General features: G+C 50.7%; 1 protein-coding gene across 6 annotated transcripts in view; it reads left to right on the plus strand.

Moving 5' to 3' along the window:
- LOC125950007 (protein TANC2) overlaps nucleotides 1–24,537 on the plus strand; it is a 100,967-nt gene that overhangs the window by 66,761 nt on the left and 9,669 nt on the right. For 5 of the 6 annotated variants that reach the window (XM_049677559.1, XM_049677555.1, XM_049677557.1 and 2 more), the window contains 2 exons: nucleotides 9,405–9,680; nucleotides 17,138–17,307. In XM_049677559.1, the coding sequence (XP_049533516.1) occupies nucleotides 9,405–9,680; nucleotides 17,138–17,307 (446 nt within the window). Of the gene's footprint in view, nucleotides 1–9,404; nucleotides 9,681–17,137; nucleotides 17,308–20,562; nucleotides 20,570–24,537 lie in introns of those variants that run through there. The other variant, XM_049677560.1, reaches the window with a different exon arrangement.

Raw genomic sequence — 24,537 nt, forward strand, 5'->3', positions numbered from 1 at the left:
CACGCTTCGCAAAACACGAATCATTGTTTTCCAATAAGCATCGCCGCATACTTGGAGTAAGCAGCAGATCTCTCGAGCGCTCACCGTACAAAAGGTTAAATTGTTAACAACCAAGTGGCCCATGGCCCGTTCCAAGTGGTCCAAGCATACCGCGCGGGTTCGTCGTTATGGTGATATCGCGCTGAAAATGACGGTAGACAGTCGGTTGGAGAATTGGTTTCGAATGCGTGCTCCACGGATCGGAAACCTCTCCCCATGTTCCTGTTCCCGTTCCCGGTCCTGCTGTCTTGTATCTCCTTTTGCCCTCTTCACCATTCCCTCCCTCTATTTGGTGGTGTGAATTATGGCGGAAAGACCGATCGGAGCGTAAATGAAATCCTCGCGTGAACATTGAACCCACGAGGTTCGGAGAAATGAGGTTCGAAAATTGATTTGAAAACGCGCGCAGCCAGTTCCCCTTGTACGTACGGGTATGCAAAGTATGGTAATCTCAAACCGTACCGCGCGATGCTCACGACGTCGTTGATGGCGTCGACGACGACGTCGAAAAGCAGGAATAGAAGGATGTCAAGGAGCGGTCGCTCGGGAGTCGAGAAGGGCCCTTTCGCCACACACTTTAAAGCGCGAAAGCGCAGAACTGCTGCTGCTGCTGGTGCTGATCGTCTGTGGGGTGTAACGGTTGAACGATCACCACCAAACCACACCGGATCGGAAGTGGTCTCTCGGATGCGGTGTGGTCCGTCGGCCCCGAAACTAGTCGCTTGGAAGATGATGTTCGTCTCACTTCGCCAGACCTTCATCGAGCACATACAGATACACACACACACGCGGACAAGCGATGGGTACGTCGCGTCGTGCCACCAGCAAAGCAGCTTGTAAAAGTGAACGTTGAGAGGGATGAGGATCAGCCAAATTGGCCTAACCAGACGAACCCGGCAAAACAACGGAGCAAGCTTTATGCTGCTGCTGCTGCTGCTGCCGTGCTGTCAAATAAATCTTGAAAATTTATTGGCCAATACCCACCACCACCATGCCCCGCTGCTCTTCCATAAAGAGGGGAGGATCATACCACTCGATCGTTCGTCCGGGGAGCGCAGGCAGAAGGTAGTTAGAAAAGGTACGACGGTACGACTAGTTAGAAAAGGTACGATCCTCGATCGATCCTCGTGCACTTTCTTCTACACTCTACGGTTCATTCTACGATCGTTGACGTAGGTGTGGTGGGGGGAGACGTTGTAGAAATTAGTTTCACTTTTATCGCTCTGTGGCGCAACGAAAGCGACAAGGGCCAGAGGTGGGTGCATCAGAGGCACAGAAGCTAATGCTCCTGTCTCGCGCATTCTCGCGCAGCTCGTTCGAGGTTCGTCAAGCGAATCGATTCGTTAACTCTACCGTTCACGTGACGATCGGAAGGGTGATCGTGAGAATCTCTGGCATACCGACCACCCCACTCGTTCGTTCGTTTGGGGGGAGGCGGGAGAGGTTCGTCGCCACGGCATTGAAGTCTTCTGTAGCGGAACCGCTACAAGCAGCGGCGCAGAGAGGCCCGAGTGGATTTCGAGCGGCGGAAAAGTCACAATCTTTGGTAAATTAAAATATTTCTGCAATGTCCTTCGACCACGACCGCGCAACCAACCTTCACTACTTCGCGGGGTTTTTTGGATGCTTTATTAATCAACGATTGTCCAGCGCTTGATGCCGGGAGCCACACGAGGCGAGCGCGGCGAGTGGTTTGCCTGCCAAGTGCCAAGGTACCGGTGTCCTTGTTAATTGATTGTTTTAAATTTGTTTACATTCCCGCGCAGCGGCCAGTCGGTCAGTCAGTCGGTGTGTGCCTTCATGATCGCGAACCGTGGGATTCGGAATCGAGATGGTCGTCGCGATCATTCGTGCCAGTGAATGGAGCATGATAGATGGTGGTACAGATATTATGATAATAATTTCGATTCCATTCCACTAGCCGGGTGCCGCGACTTCCCTCGGCTTTTGTGTGGTCTTATGGGCCTTTGGGGACCTTGGCGTTCGGCGAGCGAACGGTCCGAACCACGGAGAGTATTCCGGTGCGAATCAAGAATGTGTTTTGCTTTTACCTGGTTACCCTTCGAAGAACGTAACAGCACCAGCCCCAGCCAGCACTTGACATTGACCGGCGGTATCGGATTGCCGAGAGATGCCGCGTGATGTGACGTTAAGAGGTTTGGCACTTTGGGAAGCGGCTTAAGCCACCTAAGCTTTACCGCCGCCAATCTGACCTTTCCCGTGGTGCGCAAGTGGGGCAATCGATGCAACTGAGAGCGGGTGTTGTGTAAACATTCCCAATTTGAGGGCACCTTCACTCCCATTCGGTCGTTATTCGCTTGTAATCTCGATGGCAGTGGAGTTCTGATCGGATCAGTGTATTGGTGTTGGCCATCATTTTATGCACTTCTTTAACATGGGGAGTTGAAGATGCGGTACATACACGAGGAAACATATAAACCGGATCACGGAGTACTAACGTTCTACGAGAAATATTAATAAATAGCAATTGTTAGTAGCTTCCTGATGTCAACCCGGATTAAATCTGGACTGAATCCATCATTGTGATAAAGTGATTATGGTGCCTGTTCCAGTGAGGAGCTATTTTCTTTTTTTTAATTTTGATTATCGCCTATCGGCGACTGCTTGCGCGACGCTAAGAACTGTTAAAATGATGGTGAAATCAAGTTGCAACTCTGGTCAGACACGGTAAAGTGTAAAGAAACTTATAAAAGACAGAAAATAGAGAGGATAGGGTAGCTCGGTTTGAAATACGCTGTTAAGAACTGTGAAAATTCGCGACACATGTGCCATTCATATAGTCTTTCGCTTTGATGCGTTATTGGTATGTGTTTAAGTGTTGCAAAGCAAAGTTGCTGTCGTGTCCGTTTGAAAGTTGCAGTTTGTTTACTGTGAAAGCTGCTATCGGTGCCGTGCACCTTTATAAAAATGGTCTAAACGCCTTAGGCGTTCACTATCCCCTCACTGGAATAGGCACCTAATACTGCAACAACAATAGGAAAAAATGTGTCATTTGGTCAGTGATAGATTATTCAAAGTTACAGTAACGAGAACGCTCTTGACGCGAGCTCTCGTACCATATGAAGCAGAACTCTGCATTACAGGATAGGGCCCATATGATCGTCGATCTCCATAGATCAGGCGAAGATCGTAGACGTTGTTTGCGACAAAAATCTCCTCAATTAAAAACGGGCTTTCACTTTCGGGACACCTTTTCGACAAAGTGATTCAACTATGAGGGCTCGCGACCACCGTGATGATATCTGACACTGGAAGCTAACGGTAAATTGTATCTGGTGGCCCCCCGTATCGATCGCATTTAATCATGTTTTTTGCCAACGCCACTATACCTCAAATCTGTTTCCGCTCGTCGTCGGCATCATGTTGAACGATTTGTTACGCGGCGTCACTCGTGATACGATTGACACTCCGGGCCAGCCGGCCGTCCCGGTGATACGGACCCGTGCACCCCAGATTTTGAACATGAAAACTAATGATTATCTTGCCGTTTTTCACACCAACCGTACTCACTACCGTCCATCCGAATCCCGGACTTGCTGTTGGAAAGTGATTGATTATGTGCAGAGTGTTGCTGCTGCTGTTGGTAGTGGACCATTCGGTGGCGGTGCGCGCAGCACGTGATAGCAGAGCAGCCAGCAGTAGCAGGCCAGCCACCGCGATCGTCGCGCGATCGTCGCAAGCATTGTTTTCGCGCGCGCCACCAAGAAGCCGATCGCCAAGTGATTAATTACAAACGATTCACGTTTCGTTTTTTTTTTGAGGGGCGAAGAAATGGACCCAAAACTGAGGAAAGGTCCAGTAAAAGCTAATATTTATTAGGAAACAATGGCTTTAGGGCGCAGGTAGTGGTCCCCCGGCGCGAATGCCACTCGCGCAATAAAAATGTCTATCAAATGTCTGCTTCCTGCTTGGAAGCCGGGACCACCTCCCATTCCCCATACCATCCATCGCTACCTCGATGGTCTCGCCAGCTGTCCTCGGGGCATCTCATAAGCAGAGCATAAATTTGTTGCGAAAGAGATTCGCCTGAGGAGCGAGCGGTGGTGAAAGAGAGTTCGTGGTGGCAGAAAAGCCAGCCCCAAAAAAAAAAAGAAATTTCAGTTTTCCCACCCCTGGCCTCTTGCACTCTCTTCCGCTACCAGCATTCTCTTTCCGTGTCACTCCAACAGACCCCCGTCAGTGTTGAGTTGATGGATGTCGCAAGATTAACGTCAGCTCAAAAGTTGGCGATTCGCTGGATCGTGTTTGGTCCAATTTTAATCCATGCAACCGAACGGAGAGGGGAGATATTTTCGCCAATTCCATCATCCCAATGCCTCCCAACAGGACACCTGGTTCGTTGGTTTTCACTTAATTTAATTAAACAAACACCACCACGGCATCGTGTCACGTCAACGTCGTTGCGCTTACTCCCCCCCCCCCCCCTGGGGTTACCTGTGGCGGCTTCCGGACGGTGATCACGACGGGGCGGCCACAGCTTGTCAACGTCGCCATCTCGCGTCAGCCTAGATAATCGGTCATCTGTTTCGCGGGCGCCTTCGCGGTCTTTGCGCGAACGCGTCTTAAAGACGCGTTGAAAGTGTGATTTAAACCGAAAACAGCGACCGGCGCGGAACTGCAGCACGATGCCGATGGAACACCAAACAATGGGATCTCGATCTCGATCGACGCTCATCGTGCTTTTTTACAACCGGACAATCTTTTATGAGGAGGAGAGCGCAACAGTCCGAGAGCAGTTTTGACAGAGTTCAACAACAACCACTAACACGAAGATTAGGAATTGTAATTCCATTTTTTTTTTCGTTTTCGATTCCACAAACGATGCGGCTCGATGATGATGGTGTAATGATGTCGGTGATGATCATCATCATAATTGTGATCATCGCGGTGTAATGAAATGTGTGAGAAATTTTAATTGGACAATTCACTCTCCCCCGGTTCCGTGTATCTGGGCCCCTGGACCCTGAGATGGTTAAGTGGATTAGAATTTTAGATTTTTATCTAACCACACACCCCGGGGCAAGAAGATGGTTTGATTGAATTGTTAATGGCGCTCGAGTGCGCTGCCCGAATGTAACAATGAACGTGCCTTCGGAGTCGGTAACAATTTGGTAAGAAATGTACAGCCGCCACAGCCACAGGAACATACTCGAAGGCCCCGACATTTTGTTCTGGCATCTTCCCCCCGGACAGATTGTATTTTATCGTTCTTTGTTTCTGTAGCGACGGAGCGACGGAATGTGAAAACATTAGAAACATGATCGTTGCGAGCGATGTGATGATCAAGCAGGAAATGCTTCGCGAGATGCCGTGCCGTGGCTGGCATGCGGACTGGCAGGATGTTTTATGCGAGCAAATTTAGCGAAGCGCTCCTCTACCAAATGGCCAGCATTAATTTCCCCGGCGTCATTTGTTACTAAATTAAAACAAACTTTAATTTCCACTCCAGCAGCAGCAGCAGCAGCAGCAGCACATCTTCGCGTGAATGAATCACCGAAACCGAGGGGGCCATGTTTTATCCGCCTGCTGATCGCGATCACGATGTCGTACCCTCGTCCCCTTTCCCCTTCCTTTCCGTTCCCGGAATCGGGAGCGTCCGTTCTAACGGCGTTTTCAGCGCTTCAGCGCCCGGGACACTGACCTTATCACCGGGAAAGCATCACGGAAGAGAAATTATAAAACAAAAATAAAGTCCACCGCTAATGATGCGAAAAGCTGGTGGCGATAAAACGATGGCCCCGCGCACCTTCTACTGCTGCTGCTCTCTCTCTCTCTCTCTCTCTCTCTCTCTCTTGGTGCCGCCTGATATCGATCAGAACGCAATTGATAGCCATCATTCACCGACACACACGGCACGCCGCCGCCGGTGGTTCATAAATAAACACCGGCCAATCGGTCGGTTCCCACCGTCGTTTGGGGATGGTTCGTCCTCGTAAATCCCTCTGGGGAAGCAGCAGCCCTAGAACTAGGAAAAAAAAACAAACAAACAAATACGGCTAACGGCTCTAGAGGGATGATGATGATGATGATGATGATGATGGGGAGCCAATAATGCTAAACGGGATCGCGGAAGGGGGAGTGAAAGAGAGAGGGAGCGCGCGTGGGCATTACGCGGCCACGATCGCACTTTTTATGGATGTAATCCAATTTTCGCCATTCGCGCTGATGTTTGTCCGAGCATTCGACCGACCGAAGCGGGGGGGCCAGCATAATTAATTGGGTGATCGAACACCCAATGATCCATCGTAAATGGACCCCTCTCCTGGCAACGGTTCTCCTAGCCCCAGACGATGACCATCATGTGTGTGTGTGTCGGTCTCACGCTCACACTAGGAGATCTGCGAGGAGTGCCTCTCTTCCACTCGATGTTTTTGTTGCTTCATTGGCAACTGGCCTAATGATTAATGCTGGCCTAGCCTCTAGGCCACGACGACGACGACGACGACTTTCACCGTCCTAATCAAATTAGCCAAATCGCGGTATCGCGGGCTGATCGAGTGAAAGGATTTCGGGACTCGGCAGACTACTGGCAGAAAGAATGGCGGTGGTACGCGGCGGCGTTGACCATGTTTTTCGTGGAACCGTTTGCGCCAGCCGCCCGTGCTCTGGAGCCTCACCAGTGGTGCCAATTTATTATTTCGATCTTATCGCGGTTGACCCCCACGCTGATCCATAAATTATGTAGAAAGTCAAACACACGCACACACGTACGTAGGTACGCGTAGAGCCCCACAGGGGCCGCGAATTCTTCGCGATGTGGATTGTTTTATGGAGAAGCTGTCTTCGCGGATTAGAAGAAGTCACAGTAAAAGTACGCCACATATAAAGTGAAAGAAGAGAAGATCTGTATGCGCACGCGCGCGTGTGTGTGTATAGAATTCCCAGTTGAGTGATATGCGGGCGAGGATGCCAAATCACATCCACAGCATAAAGGAGAGCAGGAACAGCAGAAAGATGCCGTCACTCTGTCTCGTGATCTGTCTGTTCGCAACTGTCAATCCCAAAATTTACAACAAACACGCCCAGCACCGTAGTAGAACCCGTTAATGGCTGGAACGATCCTCACGGTGCGCCTGAAGCAAATGGTTGCGAAGAATGAGCACACCAGCGTCTGTGGAGTGACAGGCGCGAGATATCAGCAGGCAGCAGGAGAACATAACCAGACGGCGGAATAGGCGGCGTGTGTTACTACGTGGTCGTGTGGCGTACGATCTGACCGTTCTTCCCGGTTCACGGGCGTTCCGTTGGACCCCCGGATCGGATTGGATTGGATTAAGAAGAACCTTCTTCTTTTTATTCCCCTTTCACCGCCAACGGCCACGCTACGCTAACGGCAAATGGCGCTCTGCAACCCAAAACCCGGACCTCTGGGGTGCTGCATCTGAACACGTTCTTCGGGAAGAGCGCCTCGCGAGCGAGACAAGAATTATGGCGTACCGCGCGTACGCGCCACTACATGCCGGCTGACTGGTGTCGTGATCGTGTTTGCGCATAGATATCGTAGCATTAGCTCTCCGGCGTCCAACCGACGACGGCAGACAAGTGCAGACGCTCTTGTTCGCTTCGCTCAACCTCTTCCTTTGGTGCTGCAATCATATTCAGTACGCTGCTGCTGCTGTTGCTGCAGAACGTGACCGAAATTAATCTTCCGCTAATTGAAATCTAATTCCCTTGTTGGCGTGCACCGCAGCCCCCTCGAGTTCGTGCAGCAATGCACCGGGCGCACCAGGCAGGACCTGACCTACACCTGAGGTTCTCGCTCCGGGAACCCGGGATCGGAGCAGTTTTTCGACGAGAAGCGATTGCGAAACGTCGCGGTGGCACCCGGGTAGGGGGACACTGCGGTCAAGGAAGAGTAATTTATGATCGCTGCAGATCGCATTACCCCTGAGGGACGAGTGCCCAGCCCCCGGAGCTGCCTGCACCACCAACTCTGCTGAACTGCTGCAGACTGTTGCTGGCTGTTGCACCAAAGGTCAACTACGAGCGAGCGTTGGACAGTTGGCTTTGTTTTAAAACCGTTTCATCCTCTCGCTGGTGTGCTGGTGTCCGTTGGCTCTTGCTGGCTCTCTGACCTACTTCAGATCCTCGATCGGGATATCCCTTCAAACTCGACCCGACAATGGCGAACGGTTGTTGTGGTTGAGGCGCAGTTTGAGTTGCGAGATCGATCGATCGTCATGGAGCAAGCAAGGAGCAAGCAAGGAGGAGGGATGAAAGTTGTTTACATTCAAAACTGACAAAATATTCGCGGAAGAAACAGCAACAGAGTCCGAGTCGTTGGATCGTTCCCGTGGCGAATGATTTATTGTTCGTCCGGAGGGATTGGATGGGAATTGTAACAACGAACGCGTTCCGGCCGGCTGGCCGGCCGGGGGGAGATCACCTCCCACAGTCGACTTCTGAGGCAAAGCGCAGGGTGGAAGAACCCTTTTTGGGCCCCTCCCCCCGGTATATCCGGATCGAGTGAATGTTTGGGGCTCAGTTCAAATATCAATCGCCGCCTTGGGATCCGCCATGTACCGTGGAGAGTGGCCGGGTAGTCCGGGCGTGTCCCCTTATCCCCTAGCCGGTGGTACGTTCGACAGGTTTCTGTTTCGGTTTCTGGCTTCCTGCTGGGCCACATGAACTCACAGCAGGTGCTGCTGTGGCCAAGTGCTTGGCCCGACTTGGACTTGGAACTCCCTCCGGCCATCAGCTTGCCGATGCCGAACCTTGTTTGCAAATTTGAAAAATCGATTGTTCCCAACGGTTACCACTCTCGACGGAACTTATCTCTCTCTCTCTCTGCCGGTGTGTCTCTTTCTCTCTTTCGTTGCCACACGGATCCGAGATTGATGTTGCGATCGTAGTTCGATCGGATCGATCGGTCCCACCAATGGGGGGCTTCCCACCATCACCTGCATTCGAAAGCAGAGCGTTTGGCAACTTTCTAACTTCTACCTGTTCGTCGAAACCAGGAAGTTGGAACCATAGTGCAGGTCGTATGCGCTTCGGACACACTTGCGGCGGCACTCCGAAGTGTGCCCTCCGAAAGAACTCCTCCCTTTTACGATCGCGGACCAGGGCGTGGAGAGATATAAATGGTAGATTAAGTCTCATTAATAAATCCTTATCCCCATAGTGTCCCTAGCCCAGGGGTTCCCCAGCCGCAATCCCGCCTGGTTGGACCACTGGTTAATTATGCCAATTCAAGTCCAGTCCACACATCACGCGGCGGCTCCATATGAGGCCGCTCCAGTTAAAGAGCCCTCCAAGTGGAGCTTCACATTATATCGGGGTTCGGTTTTCCGGTTCCCTTTATTTATGAACACACCTTCTTCTTCTTCTTTGCCTTTTTGCAGATTTGGCAGCGATTCGGAAGATACTGGAGAACGAAACGGGAGGCGCCCTCTGCCCGAGCTGTCAGATGCCGTTCGATAAGGGCAAGAAGAGGAAGCTGATCGATGCCTGCGGCCACGAGCGGTGCTACTCGTGCATGTTCCGCAACGAGGCCTGTCCACACTGTCTGGCGCAGAGCGGCGGCCGTGGTGGCATGGCACCACCACACCAGCTACAGCAGACCGACGGTCAGCAGCAGGTTCGGCGCACCGGGATGCATCAGGCGGACATTGATAACGGTAAGCTGCACGGGGGTATCGAGAAGTTCTCTCTATTATTTGTTTCTTGTATTATATCAACTGTTCAGAACAAAAGTTGTGGGCTCATTGTGAAAATATTGAACGACTAAAGTTGTCAGTTCCACTAAAATAATATTACCAAAAGTAAGTGACGTCAATATCCATCCATGATCAGTCATTCTGAGTTCTTGTAATTCGATAAGTAGAAGATCGTGCTACTGAAGTTCTTGCAATTCTCCGATATTAGGCCTCATATACCCAGGGATGAACTATTATGCAAGGTTTTGTACAACGAAGATGAACTTCCTGCAAAACACTAGAATTGAACTAAACAGTTGCAGCAGTTCTTTCTGACCCCTTGTCCAAATTATAATAATCTAAGCCACTATACGGCCGTAAATTATATTTTCTAGCGTCCACATTATGCGATTTTGGGCCCAGAAATTTGCAAAACGAGAGAAAAGTGGCAATTCAAATGTTTTGTAATGAAATTTTCGGTTGTTTGTAGAGGATGGAATCTGTAAAAAATTTTCAAAATGAGCGATTGATTAATTAAAGCAGCTACTCTATTAATTTTAAAATCTAAAGTATTGATGGAGGTAGCAAATTTTTATTGATCATTGGGATTTTTCGCCAGTTTATTATTATACGTAGTGAAGAAAATGGAATCAGATCTGGACAAGGGGAATCCAGAGGAATCTGGACAAGGGGCGAGAAGATCATAGAAAATGAGTTAAATTAGTGACAATTCTTATTGGTACTCCAGTTACTTTAATCAGAGTTTTGGACGTTACGTTAGACCAACAGTTAAGTTTAACAGTAAACACTAAAATCAGTATTCTCGTTGTATTCATAATGGACGGAATGGATCGCAATCCGAACCTACAAAACGAACCTCAGGACTTCCACCATCGCACCATCAATCACTGAACTCCATCGATACTCACTCACTGAACGCGCCAACAGCGATCACCGAGTCGAGTCGTTCTCAATGAATTGCCCGCCATCAACAGATCGCAACAGATGTCTCGATGTGTCCCAGTACCCTAGTTCCTCATCGCTCCTTAATCGACTACCGCAGTCATTACCCCGCCGTCTCCTCACGTCGTGTCACGTTCATTTCATCCTCGTACCACGCCATTGTACGGAGCGAGCGAAACGATCAAAAGTGAATGCTCGCTGTGCGATTAAATCGAAGCAAAATATCTTTATTACCTCACTTTCGGGGTTCGGGATTTTGAGTCCTGTTAACACCTCTCCCGATCATCAGGACAGTGCGCATGTCCTCGCACTGGCACCTGTACCTGTACAGCCAGACCCATGACAGCACCTCCCCGTTCTCCCTCCGCATTCATCACGAGCGAGACGGATGGGCGAGAGATGGACTCGGCGGTAAACTCCCTTTGAACTGCCCGGTTTTGTTCGGCCAATCAAACTGCGGCATAGCACTGACCATCGGTCCCGTAATTGGGTCGTCACCGTGGCCTTGTGCCGTCACCATCACCGTCGTCGTTCACTCGATTCGCTCGCCATGAACATGAATCCCGCCAGTTGACACCTATCCCTATGGTTTGACTGATGAACTTTGCGATCGTTTTCGCACTCTCCCCACACACACCCTTTCGCCCTTTCGGATACTTGATATCCTGCGCTGCGAGCGAGTCATCGCTGGTACCGAGGATTAGTATCGGTTAATTACGGAATTGGAATCGAGCGCACAACAATCTGATCGATCGCAGAAGGGTGCGAACACCACGGGCATTTGTACGCACACGTGGTCGTCAGACGGCCGGACGAACGGACGGACGGACGTTGGTTTCGTTTTCTCACTTGCTCCGGCCACTTCGGCGGCAGACTTCGGCGGCCAGTGTGCGCAATGTCCTCCGCCGTCACTTTGCCTCGACATTACGACAATTCGTCGACGACGACCGAAGGAGCGCCGAAGGAGGAGCAGCGAGAGTGATGGAAATTAATTTCGCGTTTTATTTCCTCGATGCTCGATGACGCCGGCCAGATAAGAGATATAGTGTGTGTGTGTGTGTGTGTGTGTGTGTGGGGGGGGGGCACCCCTCACCACACTAGGCCAGTGGCGTTCGCGCGCTGCTTTTATGAATTGCATTTACTTTTCTTTTGCGCAATCTTTGTGCAATTGCATCGCGTTAATGCTTGACCTACAACGAGAGTAGTGACCATTGTGTGGCCACTCGGTGTGGGACTCCAACCACCACCACCACTACCCGTGGTTGGTCAAGTGTCAACGCTTGATATCGAGATATGAGCTGAGCTGAGGAAGGAACCCAACGGCCGCACCACCGTTTTTGGTTGAACTTTTGCGCGGAATTCGTTTTTTTTTTGCGGTCAACCCAAGTGCACCGGCGCTCCCCTGGTCTATTGACGTGGTTCCAACGTTTACGACGAGAGGGGCATAAAACTTTTAATTTGCCAGCCGTTAAAATCAACCCAACACAACATACACACACACTGTCACGTGGTGATCGCTGGGTGGGCTATGCCTCGCCTCGCCTCGAGGACGAGTACAGTAGCTAAAGAGTAATACGTGTGTGTGCGCTTTCTGGGTCCACCGCATTTGTTGGCCAGCAATAATAGCTTCTGTGCGGTCCAAAGAATAATTTTATTTTCGGGTTTCTGTCTCTCACCACCATCCATCGACCGTCGCCATGGAGACATGTGCAATTAGCGCACGGTTACGTTTCAATTTAATTACAGACGCGGACTGCTTGGCCGCGTGGACGCTTTCCGTTTCTGTGTTCTAAATCTTGAGGTCGGTTGGAGGGGAATGGTTCCGAACCCCTTCCTTTCCGACGGTTGACCTTTCGGTTTGGATGACATTCGTTCGTTCGTCTTCTTTTTGTTGCAATGATTTGTGCTGCTGCATCCCACCTTCCCAGCGCTCATCCCAATTGCCAAATAAGGTAAAAAAATGAAATGGCTCACCGGCATATACCTCACGCCGCCGCAGCACACCGGAGATAAGATAATCGCACGCGCGATTGACTGGTACCGATGATCGCGCGGAGGAGGGGATCCACCAACTGACCAACCGACCGAAGGAAGGTCACCCGAAAAGTGTCGCGAATTTGATTGTGACAGTCGCACAGATACGACAAGCATATTCCAATTTATGATGCAAATAAATTGGCAGATTTGCTCGTCCGTCAGACTGTCAGGGAGCAAGTTCGTGTGTATGTGTGTGTTAGGGGCCATTCAGCGTCTTCCTCGCTAATCCATTTACCATACACTCAACCCACGGACACACACGTTGATAGAGAAATGGATTGTAATCTGTTAGCCATTACTACTCGCTAACAGGGCCCTCGGTAATCAATGGAATGAGCGCAAAACAGCTCACTGCAAACGGCAACAAGCGACGAACCTGATTTAGTAGCAGCAGCATCAATGCTGGATTGTTGAATGTTGGCTCTCGCTTCCTCTGCCTTCTGCCCGGTGGCAGGGCTTCTCGTTTTGTGGCCACTTTCTGTTCGCTCGTAAATTATGAGATTTGGCGTAATTTATTAATCCGATCGTCACGTGTGTAAGACCGGCAGCCTCTCGCCTCCCTAGGAAAGAGAGAGAGAGAGAGAGCTTTGTGGCCGGACGGAGCAACGCACAGTGGTTTCCTTATCCCTCCCCCCTTCCCAAAACGACTGCTTGTCACGTCTTATTTACGGGGTTTCTCCTTTTTCCCACTGCGCCGGCGAATCACGTTGCACGTCGTATTCGCGGATCGCGATCGGTACTTGGACTCGTGTAATGTAATGCTGCCTTATAGGTGAGACGACGGTGATCATCAACCTTCGATTTCATAAAACAGAAACACGGGTACCAGGAGAAGAGAAAGAGGAGGAGTGGGAACCGAGGAACAATCTGTAGCAATCGTGAGTGACACATTGATTTATGTAGAAATGTGCTCGGGTTGCTGCTCTGGGTCTGCAAAAACTCATAACTCCGCTCAGGGTCACCAGACGGCCGCGGATAACGGTAGACCCCATCGTCATCTGCATCTGCATCTGCACAGACACAGTCACAGACCTGGCCGGCTGCAACGGCTTACAGACGCAGATAGTGGCACATGCTATTGCTGCTAGTCAATTTGTGAAAAGCATTCCAGACCCCTACCTACCTTTCAGTTTTGTAAATGGATTTTTACTAAATGCAGCATCAAGGGTGAGAGAAGGGAATGAAGGGTGATACACCCTCCTTCCTCCTTCCAAGCACCCTTTTCCAAGCAGCGCGTTTCGCGGATCACAGACGATCGTAACGCGCGTCGTGAGGTTTAAAAACGACACACGATGCACATTCGTTCCGGGGCTTTCGTTCCGGAGGCTTTCGGTTTCCCCCGAAAAGTGATGACTATCATCGGCCGGGCCACCCCTTGCACCATCATCATCATCTCTGGTATCTCGCGGGATGGTTGCATTTGACATTTCCGTCCGTCCGTCCGTCGGTCTCGTGTCTCGAACCAATCGCTTCCCTTTGGAGTCGACCGTCGGCACCAGCAGCAGGGCGCAGGGCGGTGTGTAATCGGTGTCATTCAGTCGTGAAAAACCGATTTCCAAAGATTTATTTATTGGTCGATGGTCGTGGCTCTCCCACCTCCCCTACCAACCGACACCGGTTGGTTGTTGGATGATATTTATTTTGTTGACGCATTTAGTTTGCCATTTCGTTGCGCTTGATTTAACATCTTTCTCGTCCCGGCTCGGGATGTGGTAGAGGTGTTCGGTCACATTCATGACAACGAGGTTTTCACGGATCATTACCCGCACGACATTACGTTATGGATCGTTATGCGGAGGTGTATGCCATCGGTTTTGTGAAAACCTTAAGGAGAGCGAAGCATCTGGAGTTTTTGGTGTGTTTCGGTTGGTATGCTTCATCGTCTGTCCAACCCCCGAGGGCTCTGAACGTTTTAAAGTCCGCAACGACATCGGCATCCATATTGTGCCCGTGAGGTGCCACCATTTACATGCCAACACATCTGACGATCGTCATCGGATGTCTCGAGTGGCCTCATTTTGAAGAGTTTTTTTTTCTCGCTTTACCACACAAAGAAAGACCACGTGTGTGTGTGTGTGCAGTTTTGGCGCGCAATTGGCCGGCACTTACCGGGTCAACACAAGAACCCGCCGTTTAACCATTTACCGTTTGTAGAATGAAGGAGGGGTTCCTTCTTCGTGCAATAAACGCGTCCCTCCAGCCATCAGAACCAAGAAAGAATAGCATCCAAGGTATAGAACGCCATAGCACGCACCGTACGCACACACCGTGTAATTAATGTGTGTGGAAATGTGTGGCAGCAGCATTTTCCAGCAAGCAAATCATACCATTTCGTCCACCGTAACCACCGTGGACGTCGTGAATGGAGTAAGTGAATGGCATTCACGTAATGTACCACGCGTCATTCCGGCCATAAGCCTCCGGAGAGTGCTGCTCAAAAGGCTTCGCAAAGTAACGAGCATAAGAAGTACTCCAACGGCCGTGTCTAGTGCGCTTACGGGGCACAACAGCACACATTCTTGTTCTCCTCCGGTCCGCCAGAGGGCCGTTCGGTTGCCACTTCCATCGACAGAGGCAAGTCAACGTCGTCGTGATTTGCAAGAATGTTTCATAAAATATGCTTATGCGCACGGCCATCAGCGCACCTTCAACGGGGTACGCAAATGAGAGAGGCTGGCCGAGCAGGCCATGCCAGGCCAAGCCAGGCGCGGAAGCTAATGGTGGTTCGCGAGCTCGATCTATTGGTTTCGGGTATACCTTTTGCGAGACGAACGCGGTCTGCAAGTGATCTGGTTCAGTGCTTAGTGTTGTGGTTCCTTGCTGGTGGCCACCTTGACTTGAGGGGTGATTTTCCGGACCGATCACCGAGCGCATATCAGCATCGGAGCCTGGCGAACGGCGACGAGCACGATTTATGAGCAACCGAGATCCAAGCAAACCGAGGCTCATTGTCCCTGTGTGGATGTGTGGTGTTGTGGTCTGTGTGATTGAAAGACACGTGTTCGCTCGAGGGCAAAAGGGAAAGAGAGAGTAGGGGAGACCGCATTATGTGTTGCCATTATGGTGAGTTCTGGTTTGCGCACCCTCAGCCAGCCCGGGCTCGCCCATATATGGTCGCAATGCTGCTATGGCGGCGACGGCGGCGACGACGGTGAACCACTTGGATGGAAGGCCTGGCACGGTTCGTGCCTGTGGCGCGATCAAAGCAGCAATTGTTGGTTAGCAACGAGAGGTCCACCAACAACCTTCATCCACTAATCGTATCACGGCTACTGTGCTGCTGCTGCTGCCATGGATGGATTGATGATTAGTAATTGTATTACGGCCCGAACCTGAGGCGGTGGTTGGTCGGTTTGCAACGAACAGCTGGCACCAGCCGCGCGGTTGCTATGACGACAACTTTACAGTCGCATGGGATCCGATTCGCGAATATTGAACCAATCGAATGAGGGAATACAGCCGATGAATGGCTAAATTTCCAATCAAATCCATCGTAACCAATTATTAAGGTTTCGTTTGTCGGCATTTTGGCTTTCCGCTTCAGAAACAAACAAACGCCAGTGGGCGCCGGGCGGAAGGCAATTTCCCTTCCTTCCTCTGCTTATTATCTGCTCCCTCTCTCTTCATCTTGAAACGTACCGAAAGCCCATTTGACTGACGACTGATTAGACAACTGGCGGTCATAACAACCAACCTGCGATGCTGTAATCAATGGTTCATGTCTCATGCATGCATCACTTCCGTTCAATAATCCGCAACACACTCAACACATCCTTTTCACTTTGGCAATGGTTTTCCATTTTAAGCTCTGCTCTGGAATGTGAAACAGACAATGGAAACCTCGAGGGCTGTCAACTCCCCCAGTTGCCGAGACAAAAGACGCGCTGCGTGCGTCACCTGCGTTTTGGTGACAATTATATGCAAATGCCATCATCATTAGGACTCCGACAAGCACGATACCATCCCGTTTTCATCCATCATTATCATCATCATCACCGACGTCGTCACCATCTTTTGGATTGTTTACTCGATCGTTCACGTTTTCGATCTTTCGATCGACTTGAAACCCACAATAACGAAAGTGGCTTTTTCGGGGGGCACGAAAGGCTCTCGCATGGCACCCGATCGCTGGATGGATGCTTCAAACCATGGACCGTTGGGTGTGAGAACTGACAGAACAACGTGTGCCATTTGACACCTTCCGCTTGGTTAGCGACGATCACACACACGATCACACTCTCCCGTTTATGCGTCTTTTAAGTGTCTCACGCGTTGGGGTCATTAGCGCAGTGGCTCGGCCCCTTGGTTCGTTAACTTCTCCCGTGCATGGATACGCGCTCCAATTTTGAAGCTTTGGAGCCCTTTGCCATCGATCGCTGAAGTTTCTGTGAAAGGTGTGAAGATATTAATCGATGTTTCGATTCCCTCTGATTCAACAGATTTGCTGTCCTCGAACGGTGCCATCTATCAACCGCTGAGCCGTAAGCTGCAGAGCGCCGGTAGCAGTAGCTACGGTAGCAGCAGCCACCTAATGTCACCGTTGGGATCACCGCAGCCCCAGAATCGCTCCCAGATGCGAACGAATGGACACTTTGCGTCGATCTATCAGGTAAGGTCGCTCGAAGGCGAAGACGACGAGAAAAACAACAAAAAGCCAGCCGCAGGTTTATTGCTTAATTATCAAACCCCCTTCCACCCAAAAAACCAGGACAATGGGAATGTGGCGACTGTGTTGTGGTTTCCATGATTGAGACGTTTTCGATGCTTTATGACCAACAATTTCCAGCCATTATCATAGACCACCGGCCACCGGCCCGCAACCTTGCCACCCTACCTCGAAGGATCAGAGGAAGGGGGGATCCGAGTGCCGAGGATTGCAGGAATGAGCGCAATTGATTTATGGTCTGGTGGCCACCAGGCGTGCTGTTTGCTTAACCTTTATGCTCTCGAAGCACGGGGATGCAATTAAAAGCCTTTTCCACTCGAAATTATACATTCGTCCTGGGGCGCGGATGCCACACGATCGCGCACCCATGATCTCTATCAACACACACACGTACACACGCGCTGATGACTCTCTTGGTACTGGAACATATTTAATGCGCGATGGCGACGGACGTCAACAACAACGAAATTGATATAATTCATTCGCTGAAAAGACACAGTTCAAGGCATTTGATTGACACCACCGGTGACTGGCAGATGATGAACTGGCCAGCGGTCCAACTGTTGCCGTTTTGCGCGGTTCTATTAAAACCACCACGACGATACGCACACCACGTACGGCGGTGTGCACAATCAAGGCACTACTGGCGAAACTGTTTAATACAGCCGAGCCGAGAGCCCAACGGCAGCTGCCAGCTAATTAAGCTAGAGGTCACCGTGTCACAGCATCAACAGCAGCAGCAACTCTCTGGGCATCATCATCATGCTGCTGCTGCCACCGGTGATCGGGTTTCGGGGTTTCAAACAGCAGACCGGTCTCACCAACCACACCGAGCGTGCTCGACACATTTATCAACGGTCCGTGTCGTGGACTTTTGATTGATATATTTATTACGGAACCTCCGGAACGTTGCAGGCGCAGTCCGTGTTGTATGTTGAGTGTCTCGGAAAGTTTCGCTTCACCACCGCCGGTTGAAGGGCGCAGGATCGATCGATCCCGGTGTCGTTGTCGTCGTCGTCGTCGTCGAAATGTACCGCGAATCTGGCCCCCAAACAAAACGCGATGTTTGTCCACAAACGATGCTCGTTTGTTCGATGAGCTTTTATGCTCACCGAAATCGCACCACCAATTAGGCTGCTGGTAGGCTGTTTGTTCGTTTGTTGGACACTGGAGAGAGGACGCTTGATTAGGAGGAGGACTGCTGATGCTCCAGGACGGACGATGCGAGCGCGCAACGGCCACCGAACATGACCTAGACACGTTTTTGTGTTTTTTTTTTTCGGCGGTTTTTAGCCCCGAGATCCGAACCATCCGCACCATCCGCATCATCATCATCATCATCGTCTGCTCGACGACCCTCTCCTTTGGCTCCTTTGGGTGGCTAGTACCTTCTTTTGCTTCGACTTGACGCTCATTGGGCACAAGGTTACGAGGTGGCCTGGTACGGCAAAAACAGATCGAAGACCGCTTTTCGAAAACTTTTTTCTTTCGCGAAGCTCACACTCTCTCCCTCCCTTTCCGTCTATTGGTCTCCATGCCCTCTGAATGATGATCGTAGTGACGAGCATTGGCAGCAGGTGCCGAGACGATCATCGAAAAAAGGATGTTACGACATCGCTCGTTCGTTGGGCTGCTTTCTCGGTGAATCCACCGAGCCATGATGAGAGTCTTTTTACTTGATTGTGTCTGTGTCTGTGTGTCAGATTTGACGCGTAATCAGCCGCAAGCATTATGCGCTGTCTGCCACCAACATAAACCAACAATCACCTTTCCTCCCCTGCCCGAGGTCGACATGATCGGGCGATCGATTGGAAGCAACACCTTTCCTCCTCCACACCTCTTCACGATCCACAAATTATGCGGACAATAAACTTGTCCAGACACTAGCACAACCGGGTGGTGTGCATTTAATTGTGCGCGAAAAGAAATGTATGTCCTGGTGCAGCAGTTATATTATGAGATGCAACGCGGTCCATTGCACAATGCAATCATAATGCTGTGTCACCTTCAAACACTTCAGCCCGTAAGCCCGTGGCCTACTAACTTAGTGTGCGTATCCGAAGTTCAAGGCTCGCCGACCGACGACTAAGTTTGTGTCCCCGGGGCTCCGGGATGTCAATAAAATTGCTGCTCGACACTCTCTCTCTCTCTCTTTCAGGAGAATAAAGCCCCAGTTTTTTTTCTTGACTGTTTTTTTCTGGCTCCAATCCGAGGTCTGCAATCCCGAACAGCCAGCATTTATTGATATATTGCACCAATGCGAAGAACTGGCGAGGTTCGCGTAACCTTCAATGTCGCGCTTCACCGCCACCCGTCGCACGTGCTTTGCTGGAATGTCTTATTGCTATTCCTGGGCGCATGCGATTGGCCCTCTGGATGGGTGGTAATTGAAACGTAAAACGCACTCCAAAGCACTGGCCCTCAGCATGGGAGAGCGAACGATTCGTGACCATTTCCATGCTTTGGCCACGACGGCGGTGCGTTCTGATTTTGATTGTACCTCGAGCTGTGTGTGTGCGCCAGTCGGGTGTGCTTAATTGATCTCTGGCACGGCATTGACATGCCGGCACGGTGACAATCGTGTGAGACCGGTGCCTGTTTCGGTTCCCAGCGCGACGAGCGCGACACTCCTCGTCGTCGTGGTCGTCGTCGTTGTTGTGTCGCGGTGAACGGTGCAAATGGCGAAAGGAGGCTACGTTGCATGCGAGATGCTTCCCGATGCAATGGAGAACCACCACCGGCCACGGTTTAATGGCCATAAATTAATTACCTGCCAGAGGGACCATAGGCCACGCCACCACCGCTCTTCGGGTCGGTTTCTTGGTGTCGGCCCGGGGTTTGATCGTTCCAGTGATCATCCACGACGGACACAGCATGAGGACCCTGAGGACCTAAAGCAGAACCAGGAAGAAGGACCGACAAATGGGGTTCAAATGGCAACGAAACGAACGGGTTGACGAATCGTGTGGCCACCCTTTTCATGTCAGATGCAGCCAGAGCAAGATCGCCCGTTATGTCACACCTCGTCAGTGTTTTGGGTGCACACGACGAGTAGCACGATTTATCACGAGCACGAGCATTACAGCAGTAGAGGATCGCTTGATCACAGTTCAATTCAACCTTAAGCAGCTTGGCCATGAAGAGCAACTTTACGTTAAGAACTGTCTAAAGTAGAAAAAAATAAAATGCAAAACTAAAGATAAAGGTAAAACATAAAAGTAAATAAGATACATTTTACATACATACATGTATAACAGTCGATTTAGATTTTTTCTATGTATTTCGTTTTGAACGAAGTATGGCCTTGAGACGGCACATGAATCCATCGCGAGTTGTCCTTAAGTGGTTTTGCGGCATTTTACTCCGAAAAGCTTTCTTTCCTCTTCTTTCGATCTTATTGTTTTTTGCGGTCCACTTTCTGGACGTCAGTCATTGCGACCAGTTTCACAGTGGTCCGGTACCCAAATTATTATTTCACATATAGATGTTGGAGGGAATGCTAAACTAGTGCTTTTACAGCCAATTTCATGCAACCAATCGATCAAATTTGGTTTCTATTGCGTACATCTTTTTTATTACGAAACTTAGAGAAAAATGCTTTTGCATAATTGGAAACATTAGTATTAACGATTCTTGAACAAATGTTTAGCGCGCTGTAATTTACAGCTTTGACCGAAAAGTGCTTGTTCAGGTTTTTATCGTGGCCAAGACGAAAGAAACTTTCTTGACGATCGAAGTTGCTCTTATCTAGCTCTGTTTTAAATTTCATTGTAAATAACTGTAAAAATTTTGCGTAGCTAGTATGTGGTTTAAAGCTGCAAAACAGAAGTTACTATCGTGGCCGTGCATCGTCGGAAAAAAGTTTCGCAACACGCCAAATGACACCCAAAGGAACGTTTCCTTACAGTGAAAGTTACTATCCCATGGCCATGCACCTTTATGCTGCCTTCACTTCGATCAATTACATTGCGCCCAAAATCATCGAATCGTATTAGCGTCGATCGACGGCATCAAGCAGCCAAAAAAAAATGCGATTCTCAACATTGGCCACTATGATTGGCCTCTGTGTGATGGGTGCCAACATAACACCGACTTGGGAGCGAGCGAGCATTGATTACCGGTTCTCCATATCCTTCAGCGCCGGTGGTGGCGGTGGTGTGCACAACTTGTTCATCATTTCGGAGGGCCCCCAATTAAGGGTAGCCGGCAACCGCCACCGTCACCACCACCATTTGGGGGAGGGTTTCACTTTCCGATTCATCTCATATTGACTACTCCGTGGCGCCGTCGCCGAACGCAACGCAGAGAGACCAACCAGCGAGTGCTCTATGTGCCGCTAATGGAGAAGGACCCTAATTTGTGGTCGGCCACCGCCAGTGTACCAGCGTTGGCCTCTTCATGGTCCCCTCATCGATCGGCACGGCTGGAGGCTGGAGGGGGGTGACCATCAATCGTGATGCGCGACACGACGAACGCGGTTAGTGCGCGATCAGGTCGGTCTCTCTCGTTAGCACGAGTCAGGCAGGCCAACCTCTCTCGGTCTAGTAGCCCGGTCAACCCCGGTGGTGACGGGCCAGTTAGTATGCGAGGTTGTGAGGGGTGCCACCAACGACCGACCGACCGACCGACGGCTACTATGCTAGTGAGCGAGCAAATTAGAGGCCGGCCACCGGGTTTGTCTCACGTCATTGCCGTGCGCGTTGTCCTGGCAACGTTGGCACACTTGGACGGTTGGAAATTATGATCCATTACATCAATCAGCGCAACGGCGCACAACAACATCTCAGGTAGCAGCGCTTTTGACCACCTAAGACCGAGGACCGAGAGCAGCAAGCAATAGTGTGAAAGGTGTTGAAACCGGAACGTTCGAACTGCGACTGCGTGATTCGCGATTGGTCCCAGAGTCTCGGTCTCTCGTTTTTTGCACGATGTCGTCTGCCTCGTTATTGGTTCTGGTTCCCCCCCATCCCCGGGCCGGGTTGGTCAAGCTCTATAGTCCCCATCGAATACGTAATGACCGAAGCTTATGGTGCTTGGTACAACGTCGTCTCCTGCTGCATGCTGCTGCTGGCACCGCGACCATTACTAATGGTCGCAACGTGTGCGCTGCTTGCATTCGGTGCATTAGAATGTAATGGCGACTGCTGCTGTGGCGACCCCAGTGTGGCGCCATTTCACGATCACGAATATATACTCCCCATCAACCGGATGCTGACGTGGACACGAGGTTTCATGATTTATGATGCAGATGTGTATACCCGGTGCGCTGGTTAGAAGACCGTTTAGAAGATGATTACGATCGCCGGACAACCAACGACCCATGTGCAGTTCGGAAAACGATTAGTCGAATGACGATCGATTCGAATTCTGCAACCAATTCGCTTAACCCTCGTAACGTGGATCACCGTTTGGATGTTGATTTATTACAAATTCGTGTTCCGGTTCTCAAGGTCCACCCGGACCCGAACCACGATCGGTCAGCTTGCTTCTGCTCTGGCTAGATCCAGACACAAAAAAAACGGCTTCATTTCACTCCGATGGTCCAATCGATCGGTGGTGATGGTTGAACGCTGACCAACCGTAAATAGGGGAACAGCAGAGAAGTTGAAACGTTGCATAACGTTGCCAGCTATTCACTCCAGCTCTTCATGCTGTGGAAGCATAAAGCAGCACCACCCTACCAACCTCCATTCCGATCGGTTGATGATCGATGATCGACGACGATGATTGCAACATCATCGATGTTCTGAACGCAGATGCTGCTGCTCCTGTGACAAGCCGCGTCGTGTCCTACCATCCCGTCCTGTCGATGGCCGGTACTGGTCTGTATAATTTAAAAGCAGCTGAAACGCTCGACATCTTGACATCCGTCGAGTTCCGCATAAGAGGGTATGTGTGCGTGTGTGCGATTGGCATTGACTGCAGCTGTCAAAGGACCAGTGACTTCGTGCACGCGCCCAATGACACGATGATTCATCGCAAGCAGCACATACGATCACGATCATAATGAAGACGATCTTCCTTCTCCTTTTCCTCGCCCCGAGTAGTGCCCTATTTGAGTGCCTGGAGTGGCTTGGGGCTCTGTCTGTCTGTCTGTCTGTCCTTACCATTCCTGGGTTCGCTTTCTTTGCGCCGTTTGCTGGGCCAATCCCTTCACCAGTGCCGGAGTCCCTTTTTTGGGGCGACATCCGAAACCGGTAGCCGGTAGCCGGTAGTAGAGGCCACCAATCCCATCGAATGGCGAGTTCCGGTTCTATCAGTCGCGTACCAGGTATGGTTCGATCGACGAGGTTACTGTGCTTGCCTCAACGCAATTCTGCGGCGAGTGAATCTGTTTGTTTGCTTTTTTGTTTTGCTCCTTGAAGATGCTTTTGATTTGCAGGCTGCGGTCCCTGACGCGGCGCGACAACGGCGCCCGAAGTAGGTGAACCGGTGGGAACACCCTTTCCGGGCTGGAGATGGAAATCTATAATTGGACTTCCAGCTAGCCAGTCAGGCAGTGAAGATGGCGATGTCTTTAATGGTTTCTCGATTTGGACTCTGTTTGCGCACCGGTTGGCCAGTCGGCCATGTTTTTTTTTTTGCCTCGCTGGCGCATATGTGGTGCCCAGTGTCTGGTGAAGAAAGTGGACAACGGAAGCCCAACGCAACCGACACCGCCGACGAATGGCTTCTGTCATTATCGGCAGCCAATTTGGTGTGCCCGAAATGAGCTCTCCGGCAACTTACCTTCCAGGCAAACACACTCGGTACGCGGTGTGGTGCAGCGGATTGGTGACGAAAGTGGCTCAACATCATCATCATCACCATGAGACGCCCAACGTCCGCGGTGGACCGTTTTGTGTCGCAGAGCCTCGAGCGCCCAACAGTCCCCGCGCGCGCGCGCTCCATCCATCGCAACGCATCCGTCCAGCTGGTTTTTAATCGTTTCCAGACCAAACGGGGCCACTGGCATGTGTGTGTGTGTGCACTTTGGTCACCGTTTAACACGGTTTCCTCCCGTGGTCGCGTCTGTTTATTTTGTGGCCAACATTTTTTGCGACCAAAAATTAACCGCGCCCAACTGGCGCCAGCTCAAGAGGAAGGGGGGGGAGAGCGGTGCGAGGTGGAGCAGATAATTCCAGAGGCGTGTGTGTGTGTGTGTGGCACATAGCCACATATTCCGATCGTCAA

The sequence above is a fragment of the Anopheles darlingi genome, chromosome 2 (assembly GCF_943734745.1).
Source record: "Anopheles darlingi chromosome 2, idAnoDarlMG_H_01, whole genome shotgun sequence".
NCBI classification, from domain to species: Eukaryota; Metazoa; Arthropoda; class Insecta; order Diptera; family Culicidae; genus Anopheles; species Anopheles darlingi.